Genomic DNA, 18,738 nt, shown 5'->3' with positions numbered 1-18,738 from the left:
ACACAGCTAGGTAGTGACAAAATTGGGCCTCTAGCCAACCACTCACTCTAAGACCATTGCTCTGGCCCTTGCTGCTCAGTGTTTTCTGCAGACCTTCAACATCAGCATCACCTGAGAGCTGTTAGAAATGCAGAAACTCAGGCCCCACCCCAGACCCCACTGAATCAGAATCCCCCAGGTAATTCATATGCATGTTACAGTTTGAGAATCACTGGGCTAAGACCATAATATATCTTTCTACAGAGAGCATGAAAATTGGAAGCAGGCAGACATTGGTTTTGGAGCATGGCTTCACTTTTTCTAAATCTGAGCAAATATCTCAATCTCCTGGAATCATCATTTGTAATCTGGAAATAATAGCACCATCCACCTTGCAGCTTTCATAATATCAGCACAACATAAATGTATGCATATACATCTCATGATATATGCATAAATAATATATGCAAAGTGCCTGACATGTAGTAGCTAATATATCATATAATAGCTAATATTTCCAGTATCATGCCTCCCGTTAAGATAGTGTTCAACCAAAAGGAAAGCCACAAGTGATTGTGAATCATGAAGAAATCACTTTCCTTCCTTCCTTTGTTCCATTAGCTCAATATTATTTTAACTTTCAGATGTGATTATGATTCTATGATATTTCATGTTTCTAAATCCCTAAAAAATGATTATTATGTAGAAAATAAATTATAATAGCTAACTACTTTTAGTGCTATGCTTGGAGATGAAAAAATTAAACCCATAAGCCGAATCCTAACCAAGAGAACACAACATTCCTCCAAGAGCTTGACTCTGGATCCTGTAAACCTGGCCTCCAGGAGCCAGAGAGTATCTGCTTGGTCTTCTGCTTCTGTGACTTCCTCAGAGGCTCGGCCACCATGGAACAAACCCACAGCTTTGGCAACAGCAGAGCATATTTAAAAGTTGATGTTTCATCACCAATATGTCACATCTGTCAGCATCAAGGAAAACAGTTTGAATAGGAAAGGAGAAATAGAATTTTAGTATCTAAATCTGAACCAAAATTTTGGAAAAATACAGTGTAGTACAGGGTGTGAAACCATACCAAAATTAGATTTGTGGGGAAGGAATATGATGTTAACACCAATTAGAAAGCCATGTTTCCCTATGGCGGTGGCTCTCAACCCTAGCAGTGCATTAGAAACAATGAGGAACCTTTTGAAAAACTTGATTTTAATGTGCAGCCAGGTTTGAGAAGCACTGCTCTGTAGCAACAGAAACCTTATTTAAGAGAGTCAGTCCACTAAAGCTATTGGTTGCTGTTGATACAGAGTTCCCAAACTTAAGGTATGGATTTAACTTCAGTGTGTTCCCGTCTAGGTCTTTCCACCACTCCTCCAGGACTTCCACCATAAGGAAAGGAGCCCCTGGACCAACATCCTCTAAGATGTTTATATGGACCAGTGGCCGGACCTCTTCATCTTACAGACATGATGAGAAAAGGTAAATCACGGGGATTCGGGGGGCTTTTCAGAATCATTTAACCTGACTACACAGACAGCATGCCAGTAGGAAAGCATGAGGCAACTGAGCTTTGTGTTTCACAAGTGTTAACATGGGATGGGCTCTACACCAAGGGAGTAGGCTTTCTGAAACTTTGGCCTTTCCCCTTGCACTCTCTGTGCAGTTTTGCAAAGGCTGTTCCTTGTCAGAAATGCGCTTCACCCATGCACATCCACACCCACTCATCACTTGGCTAGCTCCAGTCCTACTTTCAGATATCCATTCACTCACAGCCTCCCACCATCATCTTGACCAGCACAGACTTTGTGGTTTACTCGCCTTTGAATTTCCAGCCCCCACCACTGCACCTGGCACACAGTAAATGCTCAGTAAATACTGAACCAAAATGATGAAAGTTGCATTTCAAGGACACATGGCAGGGTAGGAAAGCAGAAACTATGTGAGGATGAAAAGAGGATGGACAAGTCCATGGAGCCCTCAAAGTCCTTAGAAGAATAGTCTCGGGTAAGGGAGGAATGGAGGATTGAGAAGAAAGATTGAAAGGCAAAGTCTATGTTCATAAAAGACAAAATGACAATTACACAGCTCAGTCCAGCCCCCCCCCACCCCCACCTGGGTTTAGGGAATAAATCCATTCATAAAATTCTCTGGCCATTTTTAAATATTCGTTTTTTTCTCCGTTTATTTTCTTCTCCTTCTCTCTTTTCTCATTGACCTTACACTATTTCTTGGGTTTGGTGAAGTTTAAAACACCACTATCTATACCAGCATATTGCAACTTTGCAGAATCCGATAGAAACCAGGCTTGATAAATGATGCTGGACACAAGAAGGAACCTGAGGGAGGTTTACCTGAATGCAGTTTTGAGAACTGGTACTTTTATTTTTCCTTTTAAAGTATTACCCTAGAGAGGAAATCCTTTGAAAAATTCTGAAACCAAAATTGTTCTTTGCATTAACTATATATTACAGCAAAAAAAACTTGGAAGCAACTTTAGTATTTATAATAGAAAATCTGTTAAATAAATCATGGAATGTAATATATCACTTAGCACTTAAAAATGCTTTGACATAATAGTAACTGAAAAATCAAGTTGCAAAATTACATACAAACTATGATTGCAGCAACAAAAATATGTATACATAGGAAAAAGCCGGGAAGGAAAAACATGTTTTTCACTTCTCCATTTTCCAAGTCCTTTGTAATGTGTTATACTACCTTAATTATGGGAAAAATAATGATATGATGTTTAAGTAAAATTACAGCCCAGAAGGCAACTAGCATTTGAACAAAGTCCTAGTGCTCATCACAACACAAGATCAACTGAAAATTCCCTATCTTTGTTCATCTCAAGGTTTCCACATGCTTTTTCTCAATGCTTAATCAAGTTATTTTTCATTTGCTTTCAAGCCGAGTAAGTGAATCCTCTTTCAGCAAGATCTTTACTATAAGACTAAAACTTGGTGTGTCATTCGAAAATTCCATATTTTGCATGTCATCTCATTTCCTAAATAAAAGAAAAAAGCCCACCAACGTGTGATGGTGAAAAATGGCAGAGGTTTTGTTTCCCTACAGCAATATTGTGGCTTTCAGTGGCTAGCCTGTCTGAGGTTTTGAAGACTTCATCAGAGCAGGTGAAGTGTGATTTATTTCACCTTCTATTTATTCTCATTGAATAATTTAATTAAGTATATTTTGATATATATATATATACAATTTCTTTACAAAAAGATTAACACCTAAGAAGCAATTACTGTATATTACATGTTTTACACAAACTGCTCTCTTAATTTATAAGATAGAGATTATTGTGTCCATTTTACAGATGGGGAAGCTGAGGCACAGAGATTTTAAATAACTTCCCAGGGTCCGACAACTAGCCAGTGATGGAATCAGAATTTGAACTCAAGGTCATATTCTCTCCCCTGCATCCATCCCACAGCTTACATAGGCTCTTTCAAACATGAGAAACTTGGAGCAGCAGTCAAGGTCCAAGCCCGCAGGGGAGAGACTGTGTTAAATTACAGCTGAAAATTGCATATCAAAGGAGAGATAGTAAACATGTGGATATGATATATGGGCAATGTTTGTGGAGTTAAAGGTAGCCAATAATTAGCTTCATATTCTACACCATTAAAATTATATGAAACTCTTAAATTACTTACTTTCATTTTTTTATTTTCAAATTATGATTCCAATAACTTGGAGATTTAAAATAATTACATATTGACTATGAGAAATAATTTTCAGCAAGCTTTATTTATGGGGTAGAAATGCCAAGGCCTGTGAAATCAATCTGAATGGTTTTAGCCTTGAAAGTCAAAGACAAGTGGAAAAACAGCCAATGGATACAGCAACAGAATCTGCTACTAAGCCAGTATCCTTAGTTTGACGTTGGTTCATTCGTCTGTACCTCTCCCTTGACCACACCTTCACCTTCACTGCCTAAGTCAAGACTCTTGTAGGATAGGACTCAGATTCTAAAAGTGATTTGGAACAGCGTCTATTGCTCTCTTAAGATGCTCTTAGTGGCAGTGATCACGGTGATAATGAAGGTGATGATGGCTGATAATGAGTCTAGATAATTAAGGTCCTCAAGTTAATTACTTGGAAATAAATTACCTACGTTGTCTGCCAGCACTGCCCAGAACTGCTGGTAATTGCTCCACCTTCACTTTCTTATTCTGCAAACCTGGCCTCTGTGGGTCTGGCTTTTGCAGCTGGGTTCCTACAGCAATCTCAGAGGCCAGGCAACCAGAAGTCCTCAGCTCCACTCCACACCACCTCTTCGCGAGACCACAGCCAAGCTGGTCAGGATATTGGCTTCCCTGGGATTCCTCAAAAGCTGGAACATCAGGAAATAGCTTACAGACAGGCAGAGCAACCAAGTGGAAGGAAAAGTCCACCGGAAATTCTGAAACCAAATGTCTTATGGCTCAAGGGAAGTTGAAGTCAATTTCGCATTTTTTTCATTCGTTGAATTCAAAGACAGTCCTTGTTCTGATCATCTGTATATGCAAAACCCTGATTTCTATCCTTATCCTCCATTCCACACACGAGCAGTATGAAGGAATTCTTTTTCATCTCTGAGCAAATTTCTTTGTTAGGTGAGCTTAGTTTAATCCCTAAATTGCAGGCGGCAAAATAAAACAGCAGCAACAGTAACTCATTCAGAATTTAAAGAAGGGAGAGTTTATCGGCTAAGGACATTACAGCTGAGTTTTTATCAAATATTCTTTGGATTGTTTTTATTGAATAGTGAGCTGATATAAAGGAATTTTTATCATGTTAACACACAAAGGATGGTGAAATAATAAGCATCTGAGTACCCTTCATTAATGTTAAAAAATAAAACAATCAGAATTTTTTAAGCCCTTGAGGATACTTCCCTAATAGCACCCTTCTCCCTTTCCCAGCCCCTATCCAGAGATAGCCACCTTCCTGAGTTTTCTGTTTATCATTCCCTTGCTTTTTCTTCTTGAGTTTTTCACATTTGAATCTTTAAACAACAAATTGTTTACTTCTGAACGTTTGGAGAATTTATATAAATGGAATCATGGCTTATGAATTATTCTGCAACTGACTTTTTTCACCAAACATTATGTTTCTATGATCTATCAGGGCTGATGTGAGTAGCTATAACTCCTTTTCTCTGGTGTGTAGTATGCTATTATATGAATATACCACCATTTAGTCATCCAGTCTATTGCTAATAGACATTTGCATTATTTCTAGTTCTTTTTGTACCAACAATGCTGCTAGAATCCCTCTTGTCTGTATCTCCTTGTACACTTTGTACAAATATTTCTTAGCATATGTACCTAATTTAGGAATATTTGGTTCAAAAGTATGCACAGCTTCCACTCTACCAGGTAATGCCATTGCTTTCCGAAGCAGCCATTAATGTGATTTCAATGCTCTACAACCTCGCCTAGGGTTTTCAGATTTTTAACTTTCATTAATCAAGAGGGCACTGTGCTTTCAATTCCCATTTCTCAGATTACTAATAAGACAGCCTATTTCCCTTGTTCTTTTCTGTGAAGTACCTATTCAAATATGTAGTCAATTTTTCTACTGGATTTTTTTGTCTTTTTCTTATTGATTTGTAGAAATTCTTTGTAAAAATTTATATTAACCCTTTGTCTGTTTATCGTGCACAAATAGCTTCTCCCAGTTTGATACTTGCTTGCATTTTCTTTACGGTGACTTTTCATAAACATATGTTCTTACTTTAATGTGTTCTAAGTTAGCAATTTTTTGAACATTTTGAAATCCCTTCCTACTCCAAGTTCACAGTCTCTTTAACATTTCGTAGGTTTGCCTTTCACAATTAGATCTTTAATCATCTGAAGTTGACTTTTGAGTTTTGTGAAGTAGGCATCCAATTTTTTTTTTTCTCTGTGGGTAACCAATTGGCCCAGCACCTTTTATTAGATAGGATATCCTTTCCCCAGTGATCTAAAAGCACACAGGCATCATATATTAGGTTTCCACATACACATGGATGTTTCTGGATCTCCATTTTGTTTCACTGGTCAACTTCGTCTACCTCAGACAGACACCACCCTTGAGCTTACAAATTTTATCATTGTAATAATCTCAACACCTGACAGGACAAGTCACCCACCTGTTCTTTTGTACTCAGGAGTGTATTTGCTATCCTTAGATGTTTGTACTTCCATATAAATCTTAGAACCAGCTTGTCAAGTCATACCTACCCTGCTTGAAATTTTTATTGAATTTCCTGAAATTTTACTGGAATTTTATGAAATCTATTAATCAACTTATTGAAAATTTGCATCCTTATGTATCAAGTCTTTCTCTGAATATAATTAATCTCTACATTGATTTGTCTTCCCTAATGTCTCCCAATAAAGTTTTATAATTTCTCTAAAGAGAACTTGCACATAGTTCATTAGATTTATTCCTAAGTACTCCTAAGTACTGATTTTTTAATGTTTAAATTGCATTTTCTACTTTTACAGGCACATGGGAAGGGAAATGATATATCAACTTTTATTTCAACTATGCTAATTTTCTAATTAATTGTAACAATTTATCTATAGATTCTTTTGTAATTTCTTCATAGTCATATCATTAGTGAATAATACATTTTTGGTTCTTTTTATCAGTAAATAAACCACTCATTTATTTTCTTTCCATATTATGCTATGCTATATGTTAAATAAAACAGACAATAGTGTAACATCTTTGCTTTGTTCCTGCTCATAAAGAGGGTCCTTTAAACATTTCACCATTAAGTATCAGGTTTACTATAGGTATTTCCTCTATACTGTTCACCACATTAAGAATGTTCCTATATATTTCTAATTCAGTAAGAGTTTTCATCATGAATGGATGTTAAGTATTATCAAATATGTTTCTCTTCGTATAATGGTAACCCTTTAATATGTTTATATAATATGTAACATTAATAGATACTCAAATGATGACCAACATTATATTCCTGGGATAGCCCCAAATTGATCACAATGTGTTTTCACTTTTATGTATTGCTAGATTTAGTAAGCCAACTTGTTTTTTAAATTTTTGCATTTATGTTTATGAATGAAATTGGTCCATAATTCTCCTTTTTGTGTTGTCTGATTTGCTTTGGGCATCAAAATTTGCTAACCTCATAAATAGGTTGTATAACATTCCATCTTCTTCTATACTGCAGAATGATTTGTATGATATGGGTAGAACTCACCTATAAAACATCAGAGCCTGGTATTTCCATTATGAGGATATTTTAAATTTATGATTCTATTTTTTAATAATTTAGAACTGTTTAGATTTTCTACTTATTTCTGAATCAATTTCAGTAAGCTATATATTTGTAAGAATTTGCTGTATATTTCAATAAATTATGTATTTCAGAGTTTTCAATGTCTTGCTATAAAGTTGCTTTAAATATCCTCTATTATCTTTCTAATCCATGCTGTATGTATCTATGGTTTTTTAATTCTTAATATTTTTTTGTCCCTTCTCTATTTTATTCTTGATCAGTCTTGTCAGAGATTTGTCTATTTCATTAGTCTTTTCAAAAAATTAATTTTGAATTCATTGATCCTTTAATATAATTTATCTTTTATTACTTATTATTTCCCTCTTATATTTTCTTTTAATATATTCTCTTAATCTTTTTATAACTCCCTAAGTTAGATGCCTAGCATATTAATTTTCAGGCCCCTTTATTATCTAATACAAGCATTTAATATTATACATTTCTAACTATGTATTGGTTTAGTCACATCCCATTAGTCACTCTACAGTGTTTTTATTATCATTAAGTCCTTAATAGATTAAATTATCACATTTTATTCTATGACCCATGAGTTCTTTGGAACTTGATTTTTATTTCCATATATAGAGCCATTCTAGTTATTTTTTTTTATTCTTATGTTAACCCCCATACATTACATCATTAGTTTTAGATGTAGTGTTCCATGATTCATTGTTTGTGCATAACACCCAGTGCTCCATGCAGAATGTGCCCTCCTCAATATCCACCACCAGGCTAACCCATCCTCCCACTCCCCTCCCCTCTAGAACCCTCAGTTTGTTTTTCAGAGTCCATCGTCTCTCATGGTTCGTCTACCCCTCCGATTTCCCCCGCTTCATTCTTCCCCTCCTGCTACCTTCTTCTTCTTCTTCTTTTTTTTTTTTCTTAACATATATTGCATTATTTGTTTCAGAGGTACAGATCTGAGATTCAACAGTCTTGCACAATTCACAGCGCTTACCAGAGCACATACCCTCCCCAGTGTCTATCACCCAGTCACCCCATCCCTCCCACCCCACCCCGCACTCCAGCAACCCTCAGTTTGTTTCCTGCAATTAAGAATTCCTCATATCAGTGAGATCATATGATACATGTCTTTCTCTGTTTGACTTATGTCGCTCAGCATAATACCCTCCAGTTCCATCCACGTCGTTGCAAATGGCAAGATCTCGTTCCTTTTGATGGCTGCATAATATTCCATTGTATATATATACCACATCTTCTTTATCCATTCATCTGTCGATGGACATCTTGGCTCTTTCCACAGTTTGGCTATTGTGGACATTGCTGCTATAAACATCGGGGTGCACGTACCCTTTCGGATCCCTACTTTTGTATCTTTGGGGTAAATACCCAGTAGTGCAATTGCTGGATCATATGGTAGCTCTATTTTCAACTTTTTGAGGAACCTCCATACTGTCTTCCAGAGTGGCTGCACCAGCTTGCATTCCCACCAACAGTGTAGGAGGGTTCCCCTTTCTCCGCATCCCCGCCAACATCTGTCGTTTCCTGACTTGTTAATTTTAGCCATTCTGACTGGTGTGAGGTGGTATCTCATTGAGGTTTTGACTTGGATTTCCCTGATGCCGAGTGATATTGAGCACTTTTTCATGTGTCTGTTGGCCATTTGGATGTCTTCTTTGGAAAAATGTCTGTTCATGTCTTCTGCCCATTTCTTGATTGGATTCTTTGTTCTTTGGGTGTTGTCATTCTAGTTATTTTTTGTTATTGTTGTTATTTATTTTTATAACATTATTGCAATAGAGCCAAATAATGTGGTCAACATAAAGGTAATACTTCTCAAAGGTGCTTTAGTTTATAAGGATACCTTAATTTATCTAAATGATTCACATAATTTTCTCTTTCCTTCTATATTTTTCACTAAGGACTTTTTATCAATTCCAATATGCTAGTAGATCAGGTAAAAACTAAATAAGAATTAAAAAATAAGATATCACTGGGAAATTGTGTGATCTGGTAAGTTAAAGGCAGGACTAAAAAGAAATAACTCCTACTTTTGTTTCTATAATTTTGCTCTCATCTTTTGTCTATTATTCATAAAATAATCTTACAAGATTTCCTGGGAAGTCCTGTGGATTAATAAGCTCACAATAACATTAGGTTCATGGACAAAACCTTTCGTATTAATGACTATATTAAAAGTGACTGTCATTTGTTCCCAAAACTCAAAGCACATTTCACCCAATGGAATGTATACTTTAAAAGATTGGAAACAGAATAATAATTCAATTAATCAAAATGGACTGCATAAAAATACACCTCCTAGCTCAAGGGAAAAAAACATGAAATCTGGAACTAATAGAAGAGGACATACGTATGAAGAAGCACATCTCAAAAAGTCTTTGGAAGTCTTTCGTGGACAGAAGGCAGAACAATGGCTGTTTTAATCAATGCCACTCCCAGTCTGCCATGTGAGATAGCGGGTTTAGTGTTCCTGGAACAGAAATATATAGCAACTCTGCTCATTTCAGCTCAGGTGGCACTCAGCAATCCACTGCCCCACAGATTCACTCTCGTAAGATCTAACAGAAGACACTTTTCCTTGAAGTCTAGAAATGAGAGCTAGTAATGCCTGGAAAGCTTGAAGTTTTTCTGGAAAGAATATTAAATTTGTTGATGGTAGAGTCCAATGGGCACTGATAGGAAAAAAAAAAGCCAGGAGCCTGTTCTAGCCATGGTTCTCTGATTTATTCGGTTTCTATTGGCCATTTAGCCTCCTTATGCTGGCTACCTCACAACCTAAGCATATTGTAGTCATTTCTAGCCCACATAAAAGGAACATATTTTGTGACCCTAATAAATGCAAGAGACTGAGCCTACAAAGATGAATGTGGTCTGGCTCTAATTCTTAAGCAGCTCAGTATTCATTAGGCAAAAACGACGTAAATATAAATATTCAGTATGTTAATTATTACGTATGAGTTTCTGAAGCATCTCCCCCAAGTAACTTCAGATATACAGAATTCTTTACTTTTATTCATATCCTCTCTACTTCTCTTTTCCACACCCTCCCCAGGTCCTCTCACAGCTCTGGACCTATCTTCCTGCCCTCTCTGTGTTCTAGCACTCTTGGTGTCTTTTGTTTCTCTGAGGAGAGAATCTCATTAAAACACACAGTGTTACTTATTCTGGACACAAATGATGCTTGGATCTAAACTTTCATCTCCTCTGCTACTCCTTTTTTTCCACTCCTTTTTATCAAACACCTGAAACATGGGAAGAGTTTCAGAATCAGCCTCTCCCTACCTCCAGACATAAACTTTTTTAAACAACCAGCCACACTAACATGAGTGATCTTTCTAAAATACAAATGTAATCATATCATTTCATTCCTTAAATTCTTCTAATGGTTCTTCTAACTTCAGAACACACACAAGGTCCCTTACCTCTGGCCCCTGCGTATGTAACCAGCTTGTTGCCTGCCTCCCCCGCCCACCAAATCCTAGAATCCAACCACACTCAACTACTAATCTCTCACATTCTGCCTGATACCCTTCTCTTTCTCAATTGTTTGCTCATCAAAAACTCACTTCAGTCTGTTATAGGACCCTTAATCATTGCTGCTGAAATCAAGTTATAGCCTTCATTGGCACACTTCTACACCACCTTCCTGATTATAAAGCATAGCCCTGGGACAGTTTACTACCACCAATCTGTTGAATGCCCAGTTCAAGGAATACCCAACACAGTGATAGTCAATTTGCCTGAAGCCATTATACAAAAAAAAAAAAAAAAAAAAGCCAATTATTTCAATGAATTTCTCAAATTTAGCTATGTACCAGAAACTCAATATGATCATTGTAACCGTACATAGTTCTATGGGTTAGCATGTTGCCAAACTGCACATTACACACAGTTCAACTTCTTCAACTTTCCCCCAGCAGAGGGTCCCACCATTCTTACCCAGACCTCTCCTGTTGTAATAGCAGGACCAGAGCAGAGACAACTTAAACATTTTGTAAGATGATGTTATAAGGACAAAAAAAACTTTTCAAATGAAACTTCACAGAATCTTCAAAAAGCTGTTAAAATTCCTGTCCAAAATTAATTACCATAACCTTATGAATAGTTAAAAGAAACAAATTTTGGTTAATTGATAAAATTGACAAATCTATCAAATTAGTATGAAATTTTCCATAAGAATCTCAATGATGCTAAAATGTTAGGAAAACAGCAAATGATTCTAAAAAAGTTTTGAAAAAAATAGGTGTAAACTGAAATTCTCCCAAAGGAAACACTAAATTTTTGTTATAACTATTAGAAGAATATATTCGCACACATAGTCAAGAAAGATATATCTGTGAATGTATTCATAAGAATATATTTAAAAAGAGACTCAGTCTCCCTAGGAAGCTTAGCTTTGAAAAAAAAGTCAAATCTTACAATGCTGCTAAAAAATATATATTCATAAGAAAAATTTACTTTTTGATTGAATGTGTTCTTACAATATCCATAACAAAAAGGCATGCATATTCATTTACTATACTTAAGACAATACTCCTTAAAATAAGTCTATGTTAAGTGTAATAAAGTAGGCAAACTATTCATTTAGCAAAGTGATCCTTCAGCAAACCGGCTCTTGGTGAATTAGCTATTCAGTAACTGATCTTTTGGCAAATGGCCCCAGAACATTGATTTGCTTCCCTTTTCTTCTCTCAAATCAATTTCACTGGTCTCTCACCCAGCCCCCTCAGGACATGTCTTACTCATTTTGTATCCCCAGAACTCAGCATGATGTGTTTCATCTTATGAGGATTTTAAAATATTGACAAATAAACAAATGAATTAATAAATAACCTTTACCCTGCCTTAACCTCGAATATTTTTTTTCCCAGCAGGCTAACTACCAGGGGAATCTTGAATTAATAAATAACCCTTACCCTGCCTTAATCTGAATATTTTTTTCCCAGCAGGCTAACTACCAGGGGAATCCGAATTTAAATAGGGAAGAATAAGGAGAAAAATCTTACACACTTTACTCTTTCTAGCCATGTTTGTTATCACATAATCTCATAAATAATTGGTTTATGAACTATAGACTGAGTCCTAATATCAAACTTTAAGAAGCTATCCAGATATGGAGTTCGAAATAAAATTGTATTGTGCCAAATTTGCTTGGGAAAAAAAGCTTTATTGGACAATTGAAAATCCGTTTCTATGCAAGATATTTTGTTATACTTGGATTTGCCTTGTACATTTATTAATAACTCCCATTCACCAAAAGGATTTGGACAGAATGCTTCCTGTACATGTAGTAAAGACTGTACATATCTACTATTTGTTCCTGTCACCATCTATAAATGTTGACTTATATCCACCATATTGATTCATAGTTCACCATGAAGCCAAGACTGTCTCGACAGAGCTCAAACATACTGCTTTTCTGGAACATACCAAGGCTAGATCTGCATCAAACTTATAAATCCAAATTCATGCTCTTTACCTATTGTTGGACATCTCTCATATTCAAAACCAAATTTATAGCCATGCCTCAAACTTTTCCTCCTGAGACCTCTACTTCATTGAACGATACTGGCCTTCATTCCCTTATGTCTTCCCCTGCCCCCTTTCAGGTAGATTCATAGAGAATAAATGCAAAGACCAAAGAGAGAGAAAATACCAGCTGTGTTAGTAGTGGCACAGTAACTCCCAAAGTACAAGCTTTCCTAGTATAAAGCCTGAAATATAGCACTGAAGACAGCTTGGCGTGAAAGGGCCCACCTAACTAACCATGAGCCTCAGGCTGTGAATACTGCCTTCGCCAACTAGGGCTTACTACCTGGAGAACGGAAGGCCAAGGCATACCAGGCCTGAACAAAGACAAGTCCAAAAGGATTTTTTAAAAATTGTGCCATACATGAATGATGATATTCAAACTCACCCAAAAGATAGACCTGGCCCCTTGACTGTCAGGCTCTGGCCCATCTCACCAATCAAATTAGTCACTCCTCCACCTGAGCTTAGGACACTATGCTTGTGAGGGCAAGAATGTATAAAGGCACCATCAGCCTCTCCCTTCTTAGCCAGAGCAGCAAAAGTCCTTTCTTGGAAACCCTGAAGAGTAAGGACATAAGAATCCCAGTTTTAACACTTTTGACCATTTCCCCAGTGATCCAAGCCAAGTACTTGGGCATAAATTTAAACTACATCCTTCTGACTTCCTCATCATCCTCTACATTCTATCAATTACCAAACCCTAAAGTTTTATCTCCACATATTTCTCCATATATCCCTTTCTCTCCATCTATCCTACCTCAATCCTATATCGAGGTCTCATCATCCTCTGCCAACACTACAGTAAAAATTTCCTAATTCTTTCTGATTTGTCTTGCTCCATTTCTAATCTAATCTCCACACTGCAGCCAGAGTGATCATTCTGAAACTCAGTTCTGATTATGTCACTCTGACAGCTTTCTGTTAACTACAGGATAAAAGCCAAGCTCTTTAGAATGACTTCCAAAATCCTTCATGACCTACCACTTTTCCAAACTCATCTGTCCCATTTCCCTGGCCCCACACTCATCCCAGTAATATGAAAATGTCTGTAGTTTCTGACAGTCACCAAACAGTTGCAAATCTTCATCCCTTTGTTCATGTGATTCCTTCTGTCTGAAATCCCCTTGAGTCCCTGTCTCATTTGGTTAACTCTGATTCAATTTTAAAGATTCTGCTTAAGGCATTACCTCCAGGAAGCCTTCCCTAACCTTAATGCCTCATTGCTTCCTGTCCTGCTCTCTCAGGCTAGAGGAAAATTACTCCTCTTTTGTACTCACTCTGTGAATTGCTCCATCATTGAATTCACTACCCTATGTTGATATTTATTTTCATGTCTGTCTTGGGCAGGGGCCATATCCCCAGGAACTAGAGGCTATCAGCACTCAAGATAAGTGTATGGACTTAAACTGAGCTCTTTGTTCTCCCAAACCATTCATTCCTTAATTTATCCATGAATTCAATAATAATTTATTGATGAATTTCATGGGTATGGCCCACCCAACTCATCCACTTTATTTTTGCTGAGTAATATTCTGATTTCCTTGATACATTTTGGCCTGTGTGGAAACCAATCATTTTCCTTCTTCTCTACAATTTCAGAGCATATGAAGAACATTTGTTAACCATTTCCAGATTGTGATTTGTTTTTAAATTGCTCATTTGAATCATTTTTATATGCTTCTTGTCCTGGTGACATAACTGACTGATTACACTGCATCTTTCATGGGTATGGACTGACATAAGTGATGTGGAGTGACAGCCTAATCCTCTGGAACTGTGAGACTGCTGTTTTCCTTTGCTGGATTCCATCTGCAGGAAATGCAAATCTCAGAAGCAGCCATCAGAATTAAATACATTTTGATAAATAATAGCCTAGTGACATCACATTACAACAGCTCTTTGAAGTCACTCAGAGGCTGAGCCCGTCTCTTCCTGCCTACTACTGGCTTTGGCAGCTAATGGGCACAGATTTTTTTTTTAATTCAAGTTAAGAAGGAGTCAAGTTTAAAGAGCTTTGATATAAATCTTTCATTTTCCAAAGGAAATCTCAGGAAACAAATGGAAAAACTTAGTGGGCAGGTGGTGGCCAGCCTATGGAAGTCAAAAACAGAGCAGAGCAGCTAGTCTGGAGGAATTAGGCTTGGGAGCTGGAGAATAGTGGAAGATACGGACTCTCAGGACTTCTGGCATTGAAGATAATGAGCATAGAGAGTGAGAAGAGGGGGAAGGTAGGAAGAACATGACCACAGAAAGATGGCTTCTATTTAGCTATGATTCTCCTACTACAATGGGCCCACTCTTCAAGGAAACAGTAGATTTGTATAAACTACCTCATGAAGAGAACTTTAAATAATAAGCTAATTGGTTAATTTTACACTCTAATAACTAGATTAATAAATACCCTATAACCTTTTGGAAATAAATATTAAGTCCATACATGTTCTCACACTTCTACAGGGAATCAAAATATCTAACAGCCAGCCCAGAATGAACTAGCCAACCAGAATGGCATGCAAACCATAAATATCAGTAAGGCCATCCTGGAGCACAAAGCAAAATAGAAGCCCTGAATATATACACAATTGTACAAATAACAGGCATCTCTTCCCTCCCCTGCAAAGTTCCTTTCTGGATTTTACTCTGGTTTCTTTTCCAAGCAACAAGAATGACTAGTGATAAAAATTTTAAAGGAAAATCTGGTTATTCTTGTGTATGTTGGGGTATAAGAGTTTCTTCCTCCATTTTCAGCTTTCTATTTGTCTTTCTCTCTGTTCCCAGGCCCTAAATAAGGCCAGCAGCTCCCCTACTCCTGAACCCCTGTACTCCAAAGCTCCCTTCTCAAAATAGAAACTAAAGGAGCCTGAGCTGCTCCTTCCCTGGTCATCTGTTTTACCGAATCCCACACTTCTCACTTATCTCTCCAAGCATCCAGCACCCCAGCAACTTCTTCTTTTCTGTCTTCTCCTCCAGATCTTGTTTCAGATCCAGTCTTCCACTCATAAGCTTTCTACATTATTCATTTCCCTGCCATTCTGTCATTTAGAAATTCTTTGGAAGATTGTAGCAATTTTAGGATATTTTGATGCTCCTGTCATGGAGCTGTAGCCCCCCACCCCATTTTCCAATGGGAGCACTTGTTAAATGCTTCATGTCAGTCATTCTTCTGGATAATTTACTTAGGTCATCTCATTTAACCATTGCTATGCAGTTAAACATTATTCCCACTTTGCGGGAAACTGGGAATCAGAAAGACTGAGGAGCTTGCATTGATCACACAGGTAGTAAGTGGGAAGTCGGGTTTTGAACTCAGGAGCCAGTTTGGTCCAATCTCATGTTCTTTCTTACCCTAAGTTTCTGCTCTAAAATAAAAAACAAAAGTACTAATAAAACTATCCAAAGTTATGGAGTCTGGCCCTGACTGGCATTTTTTGAAACTCCATCAAGTGTTTTATATCTATAAAAAAAAAAAAAGACTGGGTCACCACTCCACATTTTCACATTGCTTATAAATCTCAAGTCAACAGAGCCCTAAGCAACCTTAAGCTTGAGAAAAATATTAACCAAAATAACTTCTGTCTATTACTACTGAAGGGAAATAAGGTATTAAGTTGATAGATTTCTGATGTCTACTGCCATTTATTTGAATTAATGCTCCATTAGGTATTCAGAGAGTATAAAAAGATCAATGATGACCAGCTGGAGGTTAAATGGCAAATCCAAAGCAGTATTTTAAGAGGTGAAGGGAGTGCTTTCTTTCTTTAGATTTAAGAGAAGGAAAAAGCATTTCCAATTAGACATGGGCCCCAAGTAAAGAAGGGTGATTTTTTCTGCTCAAGGTTGGTGTGTACACGTGTGTGTTGGGAGGCAATTGTCAGTCACATGCTGGGATCTGACTGCATTCAGGTAGGTTTGGAGGGCTCCTCTAGGCCCCTCTACCCTAGGAAGGCATGGGCAGAGACTTACCCACTCTTTAGGGGTGTGCTGATTAACTGTGAATTTCATGTAAGACTGTATTATTTTCAACCTCAGAAATATTTACCAAAAAATCAGGGACCATGACCTCCTGGACAAAAGGAAAACTGTCACAGCACTGAAGGCAGGAGAGGACCGGGCCATTCTCCTGGGACTGGCCATGATGGTCTGCTCCATCATGATGTACTTTCTGCTGGGAATCACACTCCTGCGCTCATACATGCAGAGGTAATGCCTTTGGGTTGTTGGGACACGGTTGTTGGTCTTCCCCTTCTCCTTCCTCTCCCATAGCTTATCAGCCCTAAGGTCCTCTTCCTCACCTTCTTTCCCAATAAGTACTTTGAACAGTGCCTGGCACGTAATATTTTTAATAATGTTATTAAATAATAATGATAAGAATAGTTCTGTGTATAGGCTGCCTACTATGTGCAGGGACTTTCCAGACATGACTTGCTTAATGCTCATGAATACTTTATAAGGGACGTTCAATATGAATACACTCATTGTAAAAATGGCCAAACTGAGGCTCAAGATAGTTATAATTTGCCTGATACCACATGATAGCATATGGCAGAGATAAGATTCAAACCCACATCCCACTCATTCCAGAGTCCCTATTCTTGCCTCTTCACACCTTTGCTCTCCACCATCGTTCCTTTTCTAGCCCACGCCCCTCTTCATCACCCCACACTTCGGTAGTTCTCAACTGCACATTTATATTTTCTGAGAAACTTTAAAAAACACTGATGCCCAGCACCCCCACCATCGCCCCCAGAAGGTCAGATTTAATGGTCTGTAGTGGGACCCAGTTACCAGTATCTTTCAAAGTTCCCCCCAGTGATCCTAATGTGCTGTCAAGGCTGAGAAACACTGCTATGCATCAACTTATAACAATAACAGAGTTTGAACCCTTTTTATTTTAATATTTGCCCTAGGTTTACTAAATAGATAGGGAGGCCATTAAATACTGAAACAGCAAGTGTACTTCCCCCTGAGTAAGCCGCGTGATAAATCCCCACAGCCTCTCTAGCTAACTGTTGTCCATAAATTGGATGCTTTGAGCACAGGGCAGCCTGGCATTGCTGTAACTAATGGGGAAAGTCTCACAGTGGCTCAGCTTAAAGAAACAAGGCCCTTTCCAATGAAAAATTGAGATTTCGCTCTGAAAGAGAATCAAGCGATTTTGTGGCATTCATTTCTCTACCTAAATTAATACTTTCGTTTTAGAAGCAAAATGTAGCAGAAATACAGTAATTTGCTAAAATTAAGGCGTCATCTTCCCCTTTTGTGGCTGCTCTGTGCTGTGGCTCTGATGTCTTCAGCTGTGCTCCTTCTCAGGGAAAACGCTGACGCCTCAGGCCTGAGTGCTCACTGATCCCCAAACCGCCTTCAGATCTTCACACCTGCTTAGAACCATCTGAGACTTTGTTCCCCTTTGTATAAGCAAAACCTGACCATCCATGCCCTAGGAAAATACAACTTGCCACACCGGAGGGGGCAAGGGCTAGTATCCTGGCCTGGCATGAAGTCGGACGTGAAAAGGGAAGTCAACACATGTCCAGCCAAAGGAGGGGGTATTAATCTGCAAAGAAAATGTGCTGTTTTCTGATCATTATGGTAATCAGCTTATACCCAGAAGTAAAACTGATTGCCAGTGTGTTACTTCTTAATCACAAATATTATCCCTGATCATAAAATTATAAGTATTTTGGAATGAAAAACTAACCAATGGGCAGCTGGAGGGTTTTTTTCCTTTTTGTGATCTTTCTAATAGAGGTTCCTAGGGCACTGACATGAACCCATTATCTCCATAGAAGGGTCTCTTTGCCACTGTGTTCAAAGGGAGGCAACACAGAGCCATGGAATGAGCCCGGGTCTTCGAGAAATACAGGAGTGGGTAGAATCACCGTTTCCATCACTTACTAGCTGTGTGCCCTTACCTGTTTCCTGATTTCTCTGACCTTCACCTTTTA

General features: G+C 37.8%; 1 protein-coding gene across 1 annotated transcript in view; it reads left to right on the top strand.

The window, feature by feature from the left end:
* Window positions 1-1,352: 1,352 nt before the first annotated feature.
* The window catches only part of KCNMB2 (potassium calcium-activated channel subfamily M regulatory beta subunit 2), a 31,683-nt gene continuing 14,297 nt past the window's right edge, over window positions 1,353-18,738 (top strand). The window contains exons 1-2 of the mRNA XM_021692599.1: window positions 1,353-1,470; window positions 16,823-16,993. Of these exons, the coding sequence (XP_021548274.1) occupies window positions 1,415-1,470; window positions 16,823-16,993 (227 nt within the window). The 5' untranslated portion in view covers window positions 1,353-1,414. The remainder of the gene's footprint in view (window positions 1,471-16,822; window positions 16,994-18,738) is intronic.

This window comes from Neomonachus schauinslandi, chromosome 1, assembly GCF_002201575.2.
Source record: "Neomonachus schauinslandi chromosome 1, ASM220157v2, whole genome shotgun sequence".
In the NCBI taxonomy this organism is placed as follows: domain Eukaryota; kingdom Metazoa; phylum Chordata; class Mammalia; order Carnivora; family Phocidae; genus Neomonachus; species Neomonachus schauinslandi.
This window is presented reverse-complemented; position numbering and strand designations above follow the sequence as displayed.